At 45.8% G+C, this 21,308-nt stretch overlaps 5 protein-coding genes across 5 annotated transcripts; 3 read left to right on the plus strand and 2 right to left on the minus strand.

Moving 5' to 3' along the window:
- Nucleotides 1–253: 253 nt before the first annotated feature.
- Nucleotides 254–2,702, plus strand: C8R40DRAFT_1058878 (uncharacterized protein; the record flags this gene model as incomplete). The annotated part of the gene is made up of 13 exons (XM_046225226.1): nucleotides 254–361; nucleotides 419–460; nucleotides 524–610; nucleotides 657–813; nucleotides 867–1,134; nucleotides 1,195–1,312; nucleotides 1,372–1,406; nucleotides 1,461–1,504; nucleotides 1,560–1,585; nucleotides 1,636–1,689; nucleotides 1,744–2,360; nucleotides 2,416–2,533; nucleotides 2,598–2,702. 13 exons carry the CDS (start codon nucleotides 254–256, stop codon nucleotides 2,700–2,702), a joined length of 1,779 nt encoding a protein of 592 aa, XP_046080850.1.
- A 4,009-nt stretch (nucleotides 2,703–6,711) lies between these two features.
- C8R40DRAFT_723197 (MFS transporter) lies at nucleotides 6,712–8,548 on the plus strand. Its single transcript, XM_046235985.1, has 2 exons — nucleotides 6,712–7,078; nucleotides 7,134–8,548. The coding sequence occupies exons 1-2, from the start codon at nucleotides 6,943–6,945 to the stop codon at nucleotides 8,372–8,374; spliced, it is 1,377 nt and encodes a 458-aa protein (XP_046080851.1). The 5' UTR covers nucleotides 6,712–6,942; the 3' UTR covers nucleotides 8,375–8,548.
- A 326-nt stretch (nucleotides 8,549–8,874) lies between these two features.
- On the minus strand, nucleotides 8,875–10,039 carry C8R40DRAFT_1073878 (uncharacterized protein; the record flags this gene model as incomplete). Its single annotated transcript, XM_046226643.1, has 8 exons — nucleotides 8,875–8,972; nucleotides 9,022–9,076; nucleotides 9,322–9,345; nucleotides 9,475–9,536; nucleotides 9,653–9,671; nucleotides 9,734–9,831; nucleotides 9,887–9,921; nucleotides 9,996–10,039. 8 exons carry the CDS (start codon nucleotides 10,037–10,039, stop codon nucleotides 8,875–8,877), a joined length of 435 nt encoding a protein of 144 aa, XP_046080852.1.
- Nucleotides 10,040–10,103: 64 nt separating this feature from the next.
- On the minus strand, nucleotides 10,104–11,732 carry C8R40DRAFT_723608 (uncharacterized protein). The gene is made up of 2 exons (XM_046235987.1): nucleotides 10,370–11,732; nucleotides 10,104–10,309 (listed from the first exon to the last, which is right to left on the minus strand). Exon 1 carries the CDS (start codon nucleotides 11,419–11,421, stop codon nucleotides 10,576–10,578), a length of 846 nt encoding a protein of 281 aa, XP_046080853.1. The 5' UTR covers nucleotides 11,422–11,732; the 3' UTR covers nucleotides 10,104–10,309; nucleotides 10,370–10,575.
- An 8,606-nt stretch (nucleotides 11,733–20,338) lies between these two features.
- On the plus strand, nucleotides 20,339–21,189 carry C8R40DRAFT_1176467 (uncharacterized protein; the record flags this gene model as incomplete). Its single annotated transcript, XM_046232520.1, has 3 exons — nucleotides 20,339–20,508; nucleotides 20,581–20,701; nucleotides 20,755–21,189. The coding sequence occupies 3 exons, from the start codon at nucleotides 20,339–20,341 to the stop codon at nucleotides 21,187–21,189; spliced, it is 726 nt and encodes a 241-aa protein (XP_046080854.1).
- Nucleotides 21,190–21,308: the final 119 nt, after the last annotated feature.

Genomic DNA, 21,308 nt, shown 5'->3' on the forward strand with positions numbered 1-21,308 from the left:
GAAGTTGAGGCCAATCTACACCATAACCCTGGATTTGTCGTCATAAAATGAAGATGGCGGTCAAAGAGTACGGGAATGGGAAAAACATTCAGTGTTGAATCCGTTTTTGAATACACAAGGTCAGCAGAGCCAAGAAAAGTGGTCGGTAAGCGCCACCACCAGTCTCCGACGACGCCGAGTAACAGTAAGCTGATTTGAATTCTAAACCACCCACATCGAATGATGCACGTTTTCACGTTTTCTGAACCCGAACATGAAGGTCGTAATCATAGGTGCTGGGCCTAGTGGACTGGTCACTGCCAAATCTTTGCTCGAAAATGCCGACGCCAACTTTCCTTTCGATCCTATTATCCTCGAACAAGTTCGTGCTGCTAAAGAGATAATTGAAATATTTCATTTCTTAACATGACCCTTGTAGGAACATGATATTGGAGGAACGTTCAGATACCGCACATACGAAGTGAGCTACTTTTAGTCAATGTAGGAGAACGCCGTGACTTTGCTAATCATCAGACGCGTTTAGAACGCCAGTCTAGTCTCGTCCAAGCAGCTCACGAGTTTTTCCGACTTTCGACTTCCCCTGTCCCATCCTGATCATTTAACCACCGAAGTACGAGCCACTACTAGTTTGTAAACATAAAGCTAACCTATTACAGGCATATGTTTATTATCTACGGGCTTATATAGACCATTTCAATCTCAATGACAGAATTCACCTCAATACCAAGGTCATCAATGTTGCGCGACAGCCCGAGGGGGGGCACGTAGTCTCTTATGTAACCAGAGATTCGAAGGACTCTGAATGGGGCTCTGGTGAGTCCATGCTTCTCACATAACGAGTGCAGAATTGACCATGAGCATTGCAGAGGTCGCCACTGTTTATGCACCATACATTGCCGTCTGTACTGGATTGCATGTTGTCCCGTGGATCCCGTCCGTACCAGGTATTGAGCATGTCGTTGCTGCGAACGGGCATATCGAAAACCCCGTGTTCCACTCTTTTGAATACAAAAAGCGCGCTCAACTCAAGGGTAAACGCATCATGATCTTGGGGACGGGGGAAACTGGTACGGATATTGCGTATGAAGCTGCAAAAGCTGGAGCAAAAGAAGTCGTCCTATGTTCTCGTGCTGGGTTAGTGTCATTTAATCTGCCGTAACTTCATGATATTCCTGTACTCACCGCTATGTTTAGGTTCTTATCGTTCCCAAAGCAGTTGAACGATTTTGAAGTATTCGGATACAAATCTGATAAAGGGCCAGGGATACCATTGGACTCACTGATTACCAATCTCGCGGAGTCTGCCTATGTGGTGAGTAGGAGCCTTATATTCTTTCTCGATGGACAGATTATGGAGGAAGTCTCTTTCAGCATCCATGGGTAGAAGGTTCTCATATTCGTTGGTTGTAAGTCCTCCGGTATCAAATTTTCCCCTTAGTTGATTTATGCACAATTTACAGTATATCTGATTTTGTCATCAAACGGCTCATATGGGTTTTAACTGGTGAGTAAACTATACAGTGTTTTCGACGCGACTTCAGCGTGACGGTCATCTCCAGGTACTCAAGCTGGTTGTAATCAATGGGTATGTTTTCGGATTTTCGTGTGGTTACTGTCATTGATCGCCTTCCATAGGTGGGCGAACTCGAACCCGAGAGACTAGGAAGAGCTTATGTGTTTCTGAACAAGGTCAGTATCCAGTTCTCATTCAACATTATCTTGTGTCCCATTTCATCCTCTCAGTCTCAAAAAGCCATGCCCTACATCAATCGCCCCTACCGAAATCGACCCAAATTTCTTGACTACATTGCTCGCTACATCGACCCACCAGAAGATTCCCCACCTCAGACTGATTTTGCTGTTGACCTCGCGCCCTTCCCTACACACTTCCTTCCGAACGGACGCGCTGTCTTCGCACCGAGCAAACGCAAAGATTATATTCGGATGAAAGACCGCGACGTGCGTCCAGAGTTGGTCATCTACGCTACGGGATACAAGCAGGAATTTGGGTTCTTGGATAAAGAGAGCGGATATCCAACTCCAGATGAAGCGAATGTCCGGAATGTGGTCAAGGAGGGAGATGAAAGCGTTGGATTTATTGGGTTCGTGCGACCTGGTGTTGGAGCTATACCGCCCATAGCCGAAATGCAATCCTTTTTCTGGATATCATTACTGAAAGGTAAAGTACGGCAACCGATGCCGCCCCCTCGCTATCACCTCCTCGTGAAAGAGACCGCGCGAATCAAATACGGTGTCGACCATTCTACGTACATGAGTACGTTGGCAAAGGATATCGGGGCCGCACCGGGTCTTTGGGAGCTTTGGAGAGAATACGGGACTCATGTCTTGATATGCTACTGGTAAATAACACGTGCTTTATTATTGCATTTGGCTGATATCATTCATTGAATGTAGCTTTGGTGCTGCTTTCACAACTTTCTACCGTCTGGTTGGACCGTACAAATCTGCGAGTGCTCCAGAAATCATTAAAACCGAGCTTTGGGACACCATACTTCGGAGAGGTTTTCTAGGGGTGAGTTCGTCTTCGCTCCTGTGAATAAATATGTTGACTGATATGCAACGTTTTTTTGCCAAAGAATTTAATCATGGGTGTAATCCCAATGGTTTTCTACTTGTCGCTCAACGGTATCGCTTTTTCTTTGGGTATTGCGTGGACTATGGTTGGAGGGAGAGTAGAATGAATCTGGTAACCTGCCATTTAATTCGCGATATCTGTGCAATTGCAATCTTGTTCAATATTTTGACGTAGGATCGATATAGTTGAGTACGTGAGATAGTCAGCTTCGCATAAACCCTAGCACAAAATACTCAAGCAAGATGAAAGTCCGAAATGGTATACTCTACCTGGTAATCGGTAAAAGAAAAAAATGAAGATGGAAGGATTAAGAAAATCAAAAGGGTACGTAAAAACCAAAAAATGGTCAAAGTCGATCCACTCGACCGTTGACTGGACATCTACCCCTTTAATTGACAGTAGTAGGGGTTGCTGTCACAGTGGTGAGTATCGCGGTGCTCACGGTGCCAGTGATGGTTGGGACAGTGCCAGTGATGATTGGGACAGTGCCAGTGATGGTTGGGACAGTGCCAGTGATGATTGGGACAGTGCCAGTGATGATTGGGACAGTGCCAGTGATGGTTGGGACAGCATCAGAAGAGCTGATGATGATGCTCGTGATATTTCCAGATGCAGTTCCAGTGGGGAACGCCGTCGAAGGATCAAAGGTGATGGTGGTCAGGGAACCGTTTACACTGGACGTGCCCACAATCACAGTAGTGATATTCTCCGATGCGGTTCCAGTAGGGAACGCAGACGACAGGTCAAAAGTAGTCGTGATCACAGAGGCCGTTCCAGAGGGATTGGTTACGATAATGGAGGTGAAATTGTGGGACTCAGTTGAAGTAGAGAACGCGACCGAAGACTCGGAGTGACAATGAGCTTTGATCGTTTTAGTCACGTAAACAGTGGTCGTAACGACAGACGGGCTCGGAACTGAAGAACTGGCAGTTGCGATGGTTGTGAAGGAGGTGCTCACAGTTGGGACAATTTTGACAGAGGTAAACGAAGAGCTCACAGCTCCAATAGATGTGAAGGAGGAACTAGCAGCTGGTACGGACCCGACAGAAGTGAACGAGCTCACAGCTCCAATAGATGTGAAGGAGGAACACGCAGTTGGTACGGACCCGATAGAGGTGAACGAGCTCACGGCTCCAATAGATGTGAAGGAGGAACTCGCAGTTGGTACGGACCCGACAGAGGTGAATGAGCTCGCAGCTCCGATAGATGTGAAGGAGGAACTCGCAGTTGGTACGGACTCGACAGAGGTGGACGAGCTCACAGCTCCAATAGATGTGAAGGAGCTCACAGTGGGGACGACTCCAACTGAAGTGAACGAGCTCACAGTGGGGACAACTCCAACTGAGGTGAAGGAAGAGCTCACAGCCCCGATCGACGTGACAGAGGAGCTCACGGTTGGTACAACACCAACGGAGGTGAACGATGTCACGCCAGGGATCGAAGTGATGACAGAAGTTATTTGTCTAATATCAACGGCTGGAATCTAAATATCGAGTAAAGAAACATTGGTCGTCGAAAACAGGCGAAGCGCAATCAACTTACAGCGTTTACTGTTGCGATCTCCAAAGCTGCAGCCAGGATGACTGGGGTAAGCGTCTTGAAAATCATGATTAAAATTTGAATCCTGAAGAGACACTGAAAACGAAGGAGATGGGTGAACCAAAGAAAATACCTGGCCTTTTATAAACGGAGGAGGAAGAGTTGGTGATATACAAGATACTCATTTAGCAAATTCACAAACAGCATGCCCTACCCCGGAACAGGCAAATTCAATTGTTCCTGTTCAAGGTGCGGCAGGAGTATGGTTAATGTTCTCGTGGTAAGTATGGTGAAAACAAGCCGTCTTGGTCTCGAAGAATAAATGGATTCTGTCATTCAACGCAGCACAGACCTGTGTGCGAAGAAAGTGCTGGCGGTATCTCGGCAAAGCCTGAGAGATGAGGCCTACCAAGGCCATGAAAAGCTGTTCAGTTGAATGAATAATCCCAGGTCAATGAACAGATGGAACATTTAGTAGAAAAAGCTGTTGAGGTGAATGAATAAGATTGCTCCTTCGCAACGGTTGTTTCATAGGCTCCAGGTTGAACGGTGAAATTTGAAGGGGTCCATGATCGTACGACGACATGCCTAAGGCTCCCCTAGAACAACTTAATTGTGTAGTACGAGTCCATGCGTCGCGATCGTCCATTCAGATTTACGTGATTAACTTCTGAGTATTGTAGTCACGCCCACCTTCATTGTCTTTTCCGTCGTTCTCAATTGCACTTCCAACAAATCGCAAAACCAGAGGCGGGTCGGAAAAAATGGTTGAACTGATGGGTCATCGTCGGCAATGCAAATGTGATGCTGCCACTCATCTGCAAAACCTGTATTTTCGGCTAAGGGTCCGAAAGCGGTCGAGAGCACTTCCCAGCAGTGAAAGCACCCAGAGCATGTTGCTTTCGGTGCTTTCAGCACTGGGATCTGCTGGGATCTGCTCTCAGCCCTTAGCCGAATATCCAGGTTTTGCAGATGGCCTGCCAGGTAAGCTGTCTCGACAGTGAATTCTACAATGCTTTTGATCATGAACAAGCATGAATAACTACCAGTGTATCCATTACGAGTCCGAAATGTAATGAGGAATCGTCCTATAGTGGGTTTGAGCGTGGGAACCTTCCTTTTATATTTTTCACCTTCCTTATATACTTTTTACCTTCCTAATTGTTGGAAGACTTTTCCTCTTTAGGCCGATTCTTTTTGTTTCACGTGACTCATACTACTTAGTTCGTATTTCGCACGACGCTTTCCCTCAGCTGTTTAGATCCTATTTGGTTCTTCACTGAGGGTAAGCTTGACCTTTTCATTATACCTATACTTCTAGATACTGATTAGCTATCTATAGCTCATTTTGTTCTTTGTATAGGTTTGACCACCAAGACTAATTGAGCGAAGTTTTTTCCCCATATTTGGACTGTTACTGCTGTGACTATGTTAGAGATTTTTTTTTCACATCACGATTTTTGTTACTACGTTACAATCGGCGCCCAAGGGCGCCGTACTTTTTGCCACTCATTATCTTTGTATCTTAGCTCTATCCAAATGTTGTTGTATCTACATACCATCTATCTATCTATCTATCTAAATGGTTTCTTGAGGACTCGTTCCTGCCACGCGCGCAGCGCGATGGCCCACCTTCGCACGTAGATGTGGCATCAGCCAGGCAAAACTTGCTACACACACACTGGAATTGGAATATGATGATGTAGTGAACAAACCAAAGATACCAAAGGACCCTGTTGGCCATTAATGCTCCATGAGCAGTGTTGAGATCGCGGTCAGTTTACATTCTGCTCATCAAAGCCCCCACCTTACTGGGAGGCTGGCACATCTGCCGCTTCCGGAAGTCGGCCATCAGTTCAGCATTTTTTCCGATCCGCCAGGCTAATTTCGAGCGCCAATGGTTTTTCTTCGATCAAATTGAACGGTCTTCAACCTTTTAACAAATCGGCCATTCTCGAGGGAGACCTTATGGGAAAAAGTCTGGTCTTCGCCATTTTCCGCATATCGGACAACAAATGCAGAAGAGATAATCGATTTTTGGACCAAGCCGTTTGATTTAACTCCACTTTGACTCCTTCCTTCATTCAACCTTATGCACCCAGTCCGAAGATTTCCTGGTCGGCGTCCGGACCTGTCCAGGACCTATATAGGGGAAAATATAACTGGGCCGTTTCTCGATCTGGTAAGACTCGTGGTTCACATGCCCAACCTAATAACTTGTTGAGGGATCAACCACAGACAATTGTTCGTGGCCAAGATCTACTCGTTTAGCCTTGGCAGAAAGGCATCGCAGATTTTTTTTGACCCCTTGAAGCAAAGGAGAAGAACACGGATCGCACCTCATGGACAACTGCTGCGCGATGTGGCCGAAGACTGAGCTGGTACTTTTCCACCGACAATCATGATACGATGGCAGGGGAGACGCTTTAAATGCGCATCTCCTAATTATTAGATATCCCTTTCGCTTCCTTTATACCTCGCTGTCGCGGCCTTTCTTATGGGCATTCCTGGAACCACCTCTAGCGGGTCATCTGTTCATACTCGCCAAACTTTTGCGGAAGAGTTAACTTTGCCTGAGCTTGTGCAGGAACAAAGTACGGAAGTCATCCGTGTCACTGGCAAAGCGGAAAACGATACAATATCTCTCAAGAGCGAGGGAGGGAGAAGTACAAAGGTACCGCTGTCGGTGAAGATTCTTTCGGTTGCGATGGTGACGGCCATTGGATTTGGATCTGACTGGAGCTCTGGCGTTACTGGTGCTATGAAAAGCACACTGAAGAAGGTACACCATCTCGTTCATTGCGTTTATGGCTAAGACGTTATGGGCGCAGGATTTGGACATCAACAACACTAAGTATGCGCTGTTATCAGGCAGTGAAGATTTCATGAAGACTGCTCTGATTCTTTTCAGTGGCATAATCACAGACCGTATTGGTGGGGCAGGTTAGTTGTTATCCTGCTCCCAGATGCTCATAAACACTAACGTGTACCATCATAGGTGCTATGCTTTACGGCAATGCCATTTACAGCGTCGGTGCTATCCTCATCGCTGCCGCCACTACTGTCCGTAGTTACAAGTTCATGATTCTCGGGACCGTTATCCAGGCTTTCGGTGATATCGCGACCCAAGTTGCCCAGTACAAAGTGTTCAGCTCCTGGTTCGCGCCTTCGAATGGTTTTGCTTCAACTCTCGGCTTTGAGTTAGGTGTTGGGAAAATCGGATCTTTTGTTGGAAAAGCCTCAGCCAACATCATTGCCGAAAACATGGGTGACTTCAGCTGGGTATATTGGATGGCTGTTGTCATGAACGTCTTCACCAATGTGGTGACATTGATCTTCTGGTTCTTCACCCGATGGTGTGAGAAGAGGTACTCAGCAAAACACGATCCCGCTACGGGCGAAAAGCTCACCGAGAAAAATGATCACTTCGAGATTCGAAAAATGCTTCAACTGCCTTGGCCATTCTGGTGTATCATCGCATTCACTGCATTCCAAACATCGTGTGCAATCGTTTTTACCAATAACGCAACGGAGATGGCTGAACAGCGTTTCGACGTTTCTGCCGTCACTGCGGGCTGGTACAGCGCTATGGCTCAGTACATGGGTTTCTTCCTCGTTCCATGTTTGGGTGTCTTCATTGACATACTTGGGAATCGCCTGAGCGTTATGGTCATATGTGGCATCGGTATGTTCATAGCAATGTGCTTGGCTAAATGGGGTCCAACAGTTTCGGGGACGGCGGCCTCTTTTGGCATTTACGCCGTTGCAGAAAGCTTAGGGCCTGTTGTCATCATCGATAGCATTCGCACTACAATGTGGTATCAAGAGGTTTTTGGCTCAGGCTATGCAATCAAGATCGCAGTGAACAACAGCATGAATATCATCGTTGGAATTGTCGCCGCCGTTATCCAGGATAAAGACGACAACAGTTACAACAACGTTGTCGGTGTGTACGTGTTTCTAGCCGCGGGGTCAATGCTCGTTGGAATTGCTTCATTCGTGGTTGGGTATTTCTTTATAGATCTAGGACGCCTACAGTGGACGAAGAAACATCGCATTCGTTACGGCGAGCTAATCAATGCTCAGAAGGAAAAATTCGAGGAAGGTGATGCGGGAAAGAAGAATAGGGCTTTCAGCGTGTCAATGTTCACGGTCGTGATACTCTTAATTTTGGGGGCTTGGGCGACTTATTTTGGGGTCTGGCAACTGGAAATAATAATGCATAGTACAATTCCGTAGCGGAATGTCGACTTCACATACTGCCCGTTTTACAAGTAATGAATATAGTATAAGGTACATAGCTTTGCAAAGTCAGAGGGGCAAACCTAGTGAAGCTTGGATGCCACACAACTAATTGGCGTCGTAATTACCACAGAGCCGTGTATCTATCTGTCTATCTATCTGTCTATCTATCTAATGTTCATATCAGATCTCGACCAATGATAGTGCGAGAGGAATCACATACCTCTATCATTGAACCCGAGTACATTGCACTTCCCTTCAAGTTCAACATAAGATGTGACATTGTAATGCTCGCGGCCCTACAATATATGGGAAGGCGTGAGTAGTAGAAACACAATTTGTGATGGGGAAATGAATCAAGAAGGCTTACACATTGCAAAACATCGATAACAGGCCTTTAGTCAAGCCCTATAAAGTTTCAATAATGTTATCCTTGAATAAGTGGATTATCGGAGGCATACCAAGCCAGACTAAAGCATATAAGATAGGCATGAGCGTCAGAGATTTGAGAATGTGAAGGGAAGTTTCCCCACTGTGAAAAAGAGGGTTATATTGGCAGAATTGATGAGAGTAACAATTCCGAAATACATTGTGCCTATGTTTTAAATGGAGCTTCCTCATAGGTAGTTAAAGCATTCACTTACCATCCCGCATGACTATGGTTCCAATTCCTCCGTGAATAGCCCGCATTTTCGAAACCTTCCAGAGCGTTAGCCCAAAGACGCAGACATCAAAGATAACAACTCCACATCTGCAAAACCTGTATTTTCGGCTAAGGGTCCGAAAGCGGTCGAGAGCACTTCCCAGCAGTGAAAGCACCCAGAGCATGTTGCTTTCGGTGCTTTCAGCACTGGGATCTGCTGGGATCTGCTCTCAGCCCTTAGCCGAATATCCAGGTTTTGCAGATGAAACTGTAAGTTTAATGGCCCGGGAAAAATACTCACAAAACTGTTCCCTGCAACACACACCTGTAGGACACTCAAATACAACGCTATCCGTCTACTACAACCGTATATTGCATAGATGCGAATTATAAAGAGGACTATGAAGATCCAGGACTCAAAAATATTGTGTACGGTCTTCATGGTAGTACTTACCGTCGATGACGGACGAAACCAGAAAAATATAACCCCAGTGATAAACATTGAGAGCAAGACATCTGGCAAGATTTTTGTTGGTGAATTTGTCCATTATAACTAATTGTACTGACCCCTGTGCATGCAACGTTCATTTCTAGTGACCTCATTGGCATCATGTATAACCTAGGTTACTCACCGTATGATGCAGAATAAAACTAGGCCAAAAGTCAAATAAAATGATAGGAATGAGACCTAGAAGGTTGAGGTAACGGTTTACATAGAAGAGGGTCGTGGCAAATGTGAATCTTGTTTTTTGTTTCCAATATCGCTCAACCTCAGCATCAAATGTGAGCAAGTAGTCATAGATGACAATTGCTAAAAAAGAATTTGTGAGCTGTGAGCCTGAGAACTGACAAGCCCGAGGACACACTGGACTCCACAAGTTGAACATAATAGTTCCAATTCCTGAAACCCACGGCACACATCATGAGGTGAGGTTGTCACTGTCAGTGAGCAGATTTATAGAGCGTAGTACGTACATCTCGATTTGCGTTTCAACAGCAAGCTGAAGGGATTCAGACATAGTGGTCAAGTACGATTGCAAGAACAGCTATTGAGGAAGATGTTATAAAGTGCTAGAACTGCCAGTGCCATAGAAGAATAGAGAATGTCAGGCAATGCACATCCGGAACAACAAGGACATTACAGTCGACGCCTCAGTTGCAGAAATCACACTTACAGCATCAACATGGAATTTATCCGGACTTCAATGTTTCATAAATTGCGACCGTTTGGCAATTGGAAAGACCGATATCCTCTGAAATAATGAGCGACAATCACAACAATTCAGTTTCTATAGTGTATATGAGTATACATGTAGCAACTAGAAATCACGGTAAGGAAGAGGGCTCACTGATGGCCATAGATGACGCTAGTCGCCATCCATCTCTGTTCATCTTCCTCTTTTCATCTTCCAGCAGTTTATGTATTAGTCAACGATGAAAACACCAGTTTCAGATTCAGCTTTTGGGAGTATTGGATAGTAAACATCCGATATGATCTCCAAATTAAGACAGGTCAAGATGTACAACCGGCTGCCAGCGTAAGCAATGCCCTCAACTAATTTAGTAGATTATTAATGTTGGGATCGAAAGTGGCATTCGGTCGTAGCAAACTGGATACAGTCACTCTTGTTGAACCCCCAACAGAGGAATTGTTACCAGAGCCCTCCGGTGCCCCTGCCTGCGTAGAACCACTGCCCATCACCCTGGGAGTGTTTGAATTATCGAGGAGAGTGGGAGCCTTCGAATCCTTCGTCCTGATGAGTTCCAAATCCTTGATCTCCTGGTCATATCTCTGTTCGTTGTAATTAGTGATTATTTCCTTCGACGCCATATACTTCAACAAGGCACGGAAGAAAAACGTATTCTCGTCCTCATCAACTCCTTTCTTCAGTCCAATCTCCTTCTCGATGGCAGGCTCAATATCTGCGAAGGGAGTGCTGAACAAGCGAGTGAAGAATGTAGACGTTTTGGAGAATTCCTCGAATTTTTTCAGATTGAATGAAGGGTATTCTTTTGAATTGTCCCACGCGAGGTGGTATCGTGTATCAACAAAATTTGCACCCGAAAGTTGAGGTGCTATATCTTGGACTTTCCCATCAGAATCAAGGCCAAAGCAGTGCTGAACTCCGAAGCAGAGAAACTGGAACTTCACCCCTGACGGAAGCTTCATCCTGCTCGCTGTCACCCAGGTTTTCTTGGATGAAGAATAAAAACCCCAGCTGAGCCTTGAAATGCCCGGGATCTTTGAGAGTTTTGGAGCATTGATCTGCAGAGATTTGATTTGCTCCAACATTTTCTTTATACTCTCTTTCTCGTAGTGTACAAGCATTTGATTCGTCTGGAGATAGTCCAAAACAGCAAGGATGTAGGAAATCTCGCTGTTGATCTCGGTGCCAGACATAGCATTCTCCAAATTCACAATGCTCGTTAAGAACTCAACGAGGGTCGGTTTGGGCTGGCCTTTGTAGGACTAGACATTGAAATTGTTGCAGTTGGGTTCAATTTGTAACGTGTGGTACGTGACCGGATCGACTCTTTTGGAATCTGACTTCCGGTACTCAATCTGGGTACGGATCACCGTACCAGCATTATAACCAAAGCAATTTATCTGTCCGATGCAGAGAATCAATATTCCACGGTGCGATTTCGTTGTTGTTTGAATGTCCTGATCGTAGAACGCGACTCTAAACTTAATCCCCGTGATAGTATGAGAGTGGCAACGTTCGAATCCCGTTGGAAGCAATGATAATGGGTCGGAATTAACGAAGGCTATGCTGAAGAAAGCGGTGGCGAAGAAAAGAAGATAGATAGAGGAAAAGGCGGATGGTGACGGGGATGAGGGGAAGATTCGTGATAACATTGCGAGGACTACAGAGGCGAGTGGCGACAAAGAGGAAGCGGCAGATCCGACGAGGGTAAAGGATCGATAGACGTTAGAGTATAGATGGGCAGAGATATTTGTGAACACTAAAGATAGTGTGTATGAAGACCACCGCGTCGACAGGGAGAGAGCAACATACCGGTAACGATAACAAGAGCCCGAGCGATATAGACTTTCAGTGGCCAGCAAAATAGTCTAATAACAGTATGCGAGAACACAGACAAGCGACAGATTAACGGAAGAATCAACTAAATTGGAGAAAGATGAGTGCGATGAAGAATGTGACTATGAAATGTACCACACCGAACCAGCGTCGAAGAGGTTTTTTTGGGGGGGACTTGTTGGAAGTAACGAGACAAGTTACGCTAAGATACGCCGCCTTCAAATACCAGATGTTTATCGCCGTCGGCGAAAGATCCGATAGCGCCTCCTCCAACCTCCTCATGTGCTATCCGAGCCTGTGTACCCACTCTGTGGCAACCAGTGGGTTTGTTTAGAAGAACTTAAGAATAAAAGCATTCCTAGGCAACCTCTTTGGTACGTACCCTGAGACTATATGTAGTCAAGACCATGGCGTATCCAAAAATGAATGTCAGTTGTAAAATCGGAAAGCTGTACGAGTCTGTATGCGAGGTGGTTGACAAGTGATGATGCGGGTAAGATGCGGTGAAATGCGGTTCGAAAACTTCGCTTTGTTTTGTGTTGTGGTCTCATAGTCCTGCTCATCGTTAGAGCAAATTGAAAGACCTCCTTCAAAAGCTTGTTTCATTTCAAACGCTTGAGACCCTCCGAGTCTATACAAAAGTGGATGGGAGTAGTCTCCCAAAGGCAGAATCTTTACCTCTTGACACCTTCGAGTCGAGGTAGTAAGAGTCTGCTAGAAGACACGCCGTGTAACTAGACCCTCGGTTAACTCGTACATCTTTCGTAAAGTTTCTAAATGACTGGAGGGTAAGGCCGCGTGCGGCAAGGGCCGAACATTTTAATATAGTATCCTACAGGTAAAAATGACAAAACAATCTGCTGAGATACACGGTGCTACTAGTACAATACTTATGCATATTATTAGTAAGGTTTACATCTGCAAAACCTGTACAGTGACGCGCAAATCAAATCCACACCCCCCGATTTGGAAATTTTGTGATTTAACATCTGCAAAACATGGATGTTCGCCAGAGCAAGGATACTGGCTGGAGAGCGCTGTCCAGCACTGAAAGCACTCCCAGCAGTATTGATCAACTGCTGGGAGTGCTTTCCCAGCTGGACAGCGCTGTCAGCTGCTTTCCAGCTATTAGCCGAAAATCCAGGTTTTACAGATGAACTGTTTTTATGAACATTTTTGTATGCTACACACTGTCAAGCAAGTCAAATCTACTATAAAGAATTGCTTGTGGCAATATAAGCTCTTTGAACCCTCAAAATTCAATAATTCTGAGCAGCGGAACAACAGATTTTACGGTTCTAGGCTGGTGACATAAGGCCTTCCAAATCGGGGGGTGTGGATTTGATTTGCGCGTCACTGTATGTTCAACAGAGCAAGGGTACTGGCTGGAGAGTGCTCTCCAGCACTAAAAACAAGATTTTCAACTTGCTCTGGGTGAATCAGTGGCTGCTGGAAAGTGCTCTCAGTTGCTCTCAGATGATTAGCCAAAAACAAATTTTTTGCAGATGAGTAGAACAGTGGCAAGGAATTCTCCACTAAGCAGGTTCAAATCTTCATAACAGTTTAATTTACATGAACTGGCTGCAGAATATCTAATAGTAATTGCTAAGTAGGGTTTTTCTGGATGAGGCTGTACCTATTGTACCACATGACCGTGGGATATGGACAAGTCCAACTTCCCCTAGCTTCCCCCCCTACGAGATACAATACATTTACGTAAGAAGCCTTACCTAAAGGTTCGGCAATTAGGACGATTCACATGACTTGACCCTGAACGCTTGAGCCACAAGTTTTGTTGATTAATGGATGACTTCCCGTAAGCCTTTGTCCAATAATCTGAGTAAATAATTTTTGAGCCGGTCTGATGCGACTGACGGACAGTTGATGCGCTGTTCGCTTATCCCAGTAAGCGAGTGCAGAACCGTCTAGGGAGGGGTCCGGACCCCTCCCTAGACGGTTCTGCTCGAGTTCTGCTCAAAATCCGTTGATCGGACTAGTTCGCTTAGGACGTTGAGAAACTGTTAGAAATAATTACTGTCCAATAATCCTTACGGGAAGTCATCCAATCTATGGAATCTGTTCCTCAGACTCCAAAACTTAATCCTTACCCTCATTTTCATCTTTGTCTCCCCCTTTATCATCACAATCTAATAGAACTGACCATCGTAATGATATCTTTCAACCTCCTACAACTTCCTTCGAGTTTGAGTTCGTGCCCGAATACACCTTTCAACCAAACTTGCCTCGGGGTACATTTCCTCATCAAATCCCTCCAGAGGCAGCCTCTCTTGTGTTCTCTGGAGAAAGCTATCGAACTCCATATGGTGCACAAAATAGAGGCTTCACTCAATATAATCCTCCCCGTTATCCCCAACACCTTTCCACGGCTGGCATTGAAAACATCATACCAAATACACTAATCGAAAGACATTGGCCATTGCAATTCTGCTCTCAAGGGCGACTCTACATTACACGTGTATTCGATTAATGAGAATTTTGGCTTTGTTTGGTCATTACATGTGAGTTGCACATGACATTTAGCCGAGGTCCTTACTACACTCCGAGATAAGTCAACCGTAGGTTGGCTTATCATAGGATAAGATAAGGAGTGGCGATGAGTGTTATTAGGCGCTCGTCCGTTCTCACTCACGACACTCATCGCAATACATCCCACAATCCCACCTTTCGTCGTAATCTTCGGATACAACAATGCAGCTCCCTTTACGCAGCCGTCCGACATTACAGAACCCCGATAGAGTGCATATAACCCACAGTAGCACCGAAGCTCGCAATATGTTCGCTTCCTGGGATGTAACGACGCGTCTTACATTCAACAAAGAAAACAATGCAAACAATATTCGTCGCGATTTACAACGGGCAGCACATCTCAAGGATCCGGAGAACATCAGGACGCCATCACCAGTCACTTCCGAACTCACTATCCAGCCGGAAGAATGGGAGAAAATCCGCACTAACCCATTTCGTTTCGACTCATTGAAGCACCTGATCCCGGATTTCGTACTAGAATGGATGGAGAGCCGGAAGAACCAGGAGGAAAAGGATAAGAGAGAGAGAGAGGAGGATACGAGTGCAGAAGCGGAGGAAGAAAAGAAGAAAAAGAGAAGACTGGCCGAACCCTTGGTCCCGGTGATGAAGAACCCACTAGTCCCCTTCCAAGCAAACTTCCACGACGCGTTATACGAAATTGCCCATGTTTCACCTATTCCATTACCATTCTTCAGCAACGACTCTCTCCAATTCATCTCCGCTCGCGCCCATTCCCTTCCACGGAGGAAATACAAGTCGAATGATACCAGGAAGAGCGGCTACTTCATCGACCTCGAAGCCTTGAAGAAACTCCTACGTATAAAATACGCTGAGGAAGACCGACTCGAAGGACTCGATTACATTCTTTTCGTGGAGTGTGTCAACAACTACATGAGGTTCGAAACGAGTCGCGACCCAGAGGGCCCAGCAGGTTCACGAGCCCAATTTATCATCCAACATTTCTCATTTTTCCTCAATAAACGTCATACGGCAAAGCTCTACACTTACTGGAAGCCAGCGGAACTCCGAATCAGAAATGAACAGTACCTGGAATTCACCGGTTTCGTACAGGGAGTGTACGACTCGGAATGGACCAAGGTGGAGAGCAGAGTCGAGTTCGAGGAGACGATGACAAAAGCCCGCGGTGGATCATCGTGGCATTCTTATCCTTTCCAATCCAACCCAACCTCGAACTACTCCTCCTCTTCTTCTCCTCCAAACCAGCCCTTTCCGCAGGGCAGTAAGGCTAACAACCCCGGACCTTGCTGCATCGGATGCGGTCAGCGGGGTCATAAATTGGGAGAACACAAGGATGGTAAACAGGGACCGTTACTCTGGGCTAAATACAACAACACCAGTCTGGTCACGCCTGACCGAGCAGCCGAGCGAATCTGCATCCCCTGGAACCTGGCAGCTTCCCGCTGTTCCGCGACATGCACATACCTCCACGTTTGCTCCCTCTGCGGCAGTAAGGACCACCACGCCGGGAGGTGCAAATATTTCTCCGCTTGATCGTTTCCCTCAGTCTTCCATATATCCCACTTTGCAATTCCATGATTTCTCTTCAGCTATTATCGAACGTAACCCTTTGCCGAATACGCCAGATCATTTCATTCAACTATACAACAAAATTGTGACTCCTTACAACGCCGACATTTTTGAACGAATGCTTTCAGAATGTAATCTTACCAGCTCCCATCCTCTCTTAGTTCGAAATCTTCGCTTGGGCTTTCCTATCGGAGTTATGCCACCTCTCACAGAAACAATCATTACACCCAATCACCCGAGCGTTTCGCAATACCCTCAGGTAGTCGACCAGTATATTGCCGAAGAAGTCGCCGCAGGTCGTATGGATGGACCTTTCACACATGACGAGATTTATTTTATTTGCAGAGGACATTTCCGGGTTTCCCCCTTCATCGTTTCCAAATCAGAACAAGGACCCGGTATTCCCCCAAAATTCCGTGTTTGCCGTAATCTATCCAAAGACGGTCGCAATTCCTCTAGGAATATAATTCCATCAGTTAACTCTTCCGTCGAAAAGACATTATTTCCAACAACTTTTAGTTCAGCACCGGAAATAGCAGATACGGTGAGTCTTTTCTATCCTAATTCACACTGATTACCCCACGGTCTACTTGGCTTCAATCCGAGGGACCAACTTATATTATTATGCCCTGTTATTACGGCCCTACGGGTGTTATGCCCGTTCATATTATCCCAGGCCTTATGATTTTTATGCTCAAAAAATTATTATTCCGCGCATTATACCGCATTATTATATTCGGATTATCACTTCCAGAACATTCAACTTATACTTATATCTACAGATTGCTTCGGCACCGCGTGGTACCAAGGGCCTCACCCTTGATATCGAAAAGTTTCATAGGACAATTCCGGTACTCCCACACCACAAACCTTATCTGGTGGTACGCGACAATCACGGTGATTTCTGGTTCGAGAACGTCCACTGTTTTGGACTTTCGTCAGCTAGTAGCAACTCGGGACAGGTCTCCGCAGCGGTACGGGATATCTGGAAAGCCAGAAGGGTACATCCGGTGGAGAAAATAGAAGATGATTTCGCGGTGTTTTCGGTGCCTCTCGAAGACAGTACATATCCCTACGACCGCGAACAAATGCTAGACATAATTCGACCACTCGGCGTTCCATGGCACCCCCTCAAAGGCGACAAATTATTCGTTTCGATTATTACGTTCATAGGATTTTGTTGGGATATCGACAACCGACGGGTTAGTTTACCAGAACCGAAGCGAATCAAATACCTACACCGCCTTGTAATCTTCATCGAAAAGTTCACCGGCCGGAAAACCCCATTACCCGAGTTAGAATCTCTACATGGCACCCTATGTCATCTCGCTTTCTTACATCCTGATGGACGTTCACATCTTCCTCCCATATCAAACTTTATGGCTACATACCGTGGCGAGCGCGAAGCTTCCGCCGGACGTTTCCCAACACCAGCAGTCTTTACAGAAATCAAATGGTGGCTAGAACGCCTCAAAAATCCTTTCTATTATCGTGAGCTACGACAATTAGGAGATCTGCTAGACTTGGACATATACGTTGATGCATCCACGGACTGGGGCATCGGCATCATAATTGGTGACACTTGGGCGGCATTTCATCTAACTTCAGACTGGAAGCTTCCCGGAAGAGATATTTGTTGGTTAGAAACCATCGCTATCGAATTAGCTATATACTATCTCGAAGTAATGGGATATCATGACGCCCTCATCCTTATTCATTCAGACAACAAAGGTGCAATTGGAGCACTCAACAAGGCTCGTAGCCCAAACTTCTGGATCAACACATCTATACGACGTATTTGCGGTGTCATTGGACCCCTGTACATTCAACCAAAGATCGAATATGTCATCTCAGCGGAGAATCCTGCCGACCCTATATCTCGCGGAATATTAGGATCAAGGAATACAAAACTCCCACTTGCGTTTATGCTCCCGCAGGAGCTAGATGATATTCTTATTTATGTTTAGGTATTGAAAGCTTATATATTATCCCGTTACAAATATTCTGATGAACAACGCATTGAATTTATTAGGCTGCCACCAGAATTTGCGCTAGCTGATTCTAGCGCGAGCAAGGCACTTCCGCGAGTGCCCGCTGCTCCAATATTACCACACATCCATACTAATCCCGAACCTACGGCACCTATAATCCCAACATTCCTTACTCCTTATATCCCTTCTACATACCCAACGGCCACTAAAATTTATCCTAATCCTACACCGAATCCACGTCAACCTCTCCCTGGACAAGAATACAGGCCTTCCGACCTACGAAAACACTCTCTGGCTACCAAACGACTACACACCTGGACGTCTCCCTGGGCAATTCAACACCGACAACACTTATCTGAATCCCTTCCACTATCAGTGATTGACGATGCACATAACGCTATGCAAAAGTCACTGGCGCCGAACACTTTAGCTTCATACGCGGCGGGCCCCTTACGTTTCAATCAATATTGCGATTCTAGGGAAATTCCTGAAGAGGATCGTATGCCCGCCCATCCCATGCTTATCGCAGGTTTCGTCGGCCATCATATGGGCAAGGTCTCAGGTAGTTGTATCAAGAACTGGCTCTCAGGTTTACGTGCATGGTTCGAGTATTCAGGTGCTCAATGGCCGAGTGATTCACCAGAAATAAAGATGGCCCGGAAGGCAGCGAAGAAGGAAGGGACAGCTCACAAACGACCCATACGACACCCTATCACACTCGCACACTTATTAGCCCTCTACCGTGCTCTAGATACTTCAAACTCGTTCCATTGCGCTATATGGGCCCTGGCTTTGGTTACTTTCTGGGGATGCCGCCGACTCGGAGAGCTCACTATCCCTTCATGCAATGCTTTCGATCCCAAATTTCACGTGTCGCGTAACACAAAGAACGTTAATTGGAATGACCACAGGGGCAATACTTCAGTCCATATTCAGCTGCCTTGGTCAAAGTCCACGCGCGAAGATGGTACGAACGTGGTTGTAACACGTCGCGGAGATGTTGTATGTGCATACGACGCTTTTGCAAAGCACTGGCAGGTCAACGACAAATTACCGGACGAATTCTCCCTCTTTGCCTATATCGACAACAAAGGAATCCCTCAGCATATGGTTAAACATGTATTCCTCACTTTTTGTTACGGCGTCTGGGAACGAGCGGCAATGCGTCATGTCCTGGGCCATAGTTTCAGAATCGGAGGAGCTGTCGAACTCCTTCTCGCAGGTGTTTCGCCAGAGGTGGTTGCAATGATCGGAGGTTGGACCTCACTGGCTTTTCTTCTATATTGGAGACGTATGGAACACATCATCCCAACACATTTGGCGAAGGCTTATTCACGGACTCAAATTGATGCTATTTCGGACAACATAGAGCAATATAGAAAGAAGAATAAAGTTAGTAATGAACTCATCACTGCTTGTATGGCTGGTTTAGATATTACCAACATTTCGGACGATACTTAAACTCTCGTACTTCCTTTTACACACAGAAAATACATACAATTTTGGCAGTTAATAATCAGAGTCCTCAGCTCTATTCGGGGTACAACTCCAATAGTTATTCGGAGTGTGCTGGGAAGGAGCCTCGGCTCTGTCTGGGTGATTCGCACTCTCCTCATTCACGGGTGGGAGCGCGGGGCTTCGCCCCCAGGCAAAACCTTCTGATATATTGATACCAACTATCATATACAAAGTAGAATATCTCGGTATACATATAAGCTCACTCGAATAACTTATTCCGAGATAAGTCAACCGTAGGTTGGCTTATCATAGGATAAGATAAGGAGTGGCGATGAGTGTTATTAGGCGCTCGTCCGTTCTCACTCACGACACTCATCGCAATACATCCCACAATCCCACCTTTCGTCGTAATCCCACCCACCCTCCCTTTCTTTATTTCAGTGTCTGACGGGTAAGCTACCACAGCCCAGACACTCCGGGCTCAAAAGTCTCCGTTTAGCGGTGTGTTGCCCACCCGCGCGGGGCTTCGCCCCCAGGCAAAACCTTCTGATATATTGATACCAACTATCATATACAAAGTAGAATATCTCGGTATACATATAAGCTCACTCGAATAACTTATCCCAAAAGAAAGTTCAGACTAGGATGGGAGCAGTTCGGCGCTCGGCAAATTGCTTCCAGCCCAGCCTCATCGAGCGCTTAGCATAAGAGTATAATTTCCACTCCCACCATGTCGGCCAAACAGCTGAGTAGCGGAACCCTCAGCTTGAAATTTATGCAAAATGCGCAACGCGCAAAACAACTCAAAGAAGTAGTGCTCGAAAGAGCCCACGTCGAAGATGACGGGCAGTGGGAGATCGCGAAGGAAATAAGAGAATCCTGGGGTTCTACAGAGTCTAAGTACGTACTACGTTCAATTAATCTATTTCCATTTTTTTTCTCTTATCCTGAATCTGACTCATATGATGGCAGTGATACCGTCGTCTATGAATCGTCTTATCTGCCATTTATTTTCCCATCCACACCATCTTCAAGCTCTGCTGATGACATACCGAAAGGACGACGGGTATTCAAGCGAGGTAAGGAAGTCAAGGTACTGGCTCGATAGATATCATCAGATTTGCTTTCTAACATCTGTCCTCTCAGGCAACAATAGAATCTTCGTCCCCAGTAAAGACGGAGACACCTGTTCCTCCCGCTGATTCCGCCTCAGATCCTTCTGTGCGTAATCAAAAATTCGATACTGGCACCACTTCTAATCCGTATATCAAAAAATCTGCAAAACTCGCTATCTTCGACACTTCCCGAGTTGGAGCTGATTTACGGCCTCCTACAAACAACATCACCTCGTCTGTCCAAGCTCCTACTTCGTCCAAGACAGGTTTCTTGAAACCGGCCGGTGTTGACGAACCCAAAGCTTCTAGTAGTGATGCTCATACTGCCTTAGTTAAGGAAAAGATCAGCACAACTGCTCGTGAAATGAAGAACAAACGAGAACGGAAAAGTTCCGCCACGCGGGCAGGTATCGAAGATGATACCCCAAAGCGCAAGAAAAAGAAGCCGAAGATTACTGCAGACTGACAGGAATACTAATTTTTCCACACTGTTCTCCTCGATTCATTTGTGTAGCAAGTTGGTTTGAATAACAAAACGTATGTGATTGACAAAAAGGATGTAAAAACGATAAACTAAATAGTGAC

Source organism: Lentinula edodes (genome assembly GCF_021015755.1).
Source record: "Lentinula edodes strain Le(Bin) 0899 ss11 chromosome Unknown C8R40scaffold_52, whole genome shotgun sequence".
In the NCBI taxonomy this organism is placed as follows: domain Eukaryota; kingdom Fungi; phylum Basidiomycota; class Agaricomycetes; order Agaricales; family Omphalotaceae; genus Lentinula; species Lentinula edodes.

What these genes read in the sequence shown, in the direction of transcription:
- C8R40DRAFT_723197 (XM_046235985.1), top strand. Translation starts at nt 6,943, where the DNA reads ATGGCTAAGACGTTATGGGCGCAGGATTTGGACATCAACAACACTAAG. An exon ending in AGACCGTATTGGTGGGGCAG is followed by an intron (nt 7,079 to 7,133) that starts GTTAGTTGTTAT and finishes GTACCATCATAG; the next exon opens with GTGCTATGCTTTACGGCAAT.
- C8R40DRAFT_723608 (XM_046235987.1), bottom strand. Translation starts at nt 11,421, where the DNA reads ATGTCTGGCACCGAGATCAACAGCGAGATTTCCTACATCCTTGCTGTT.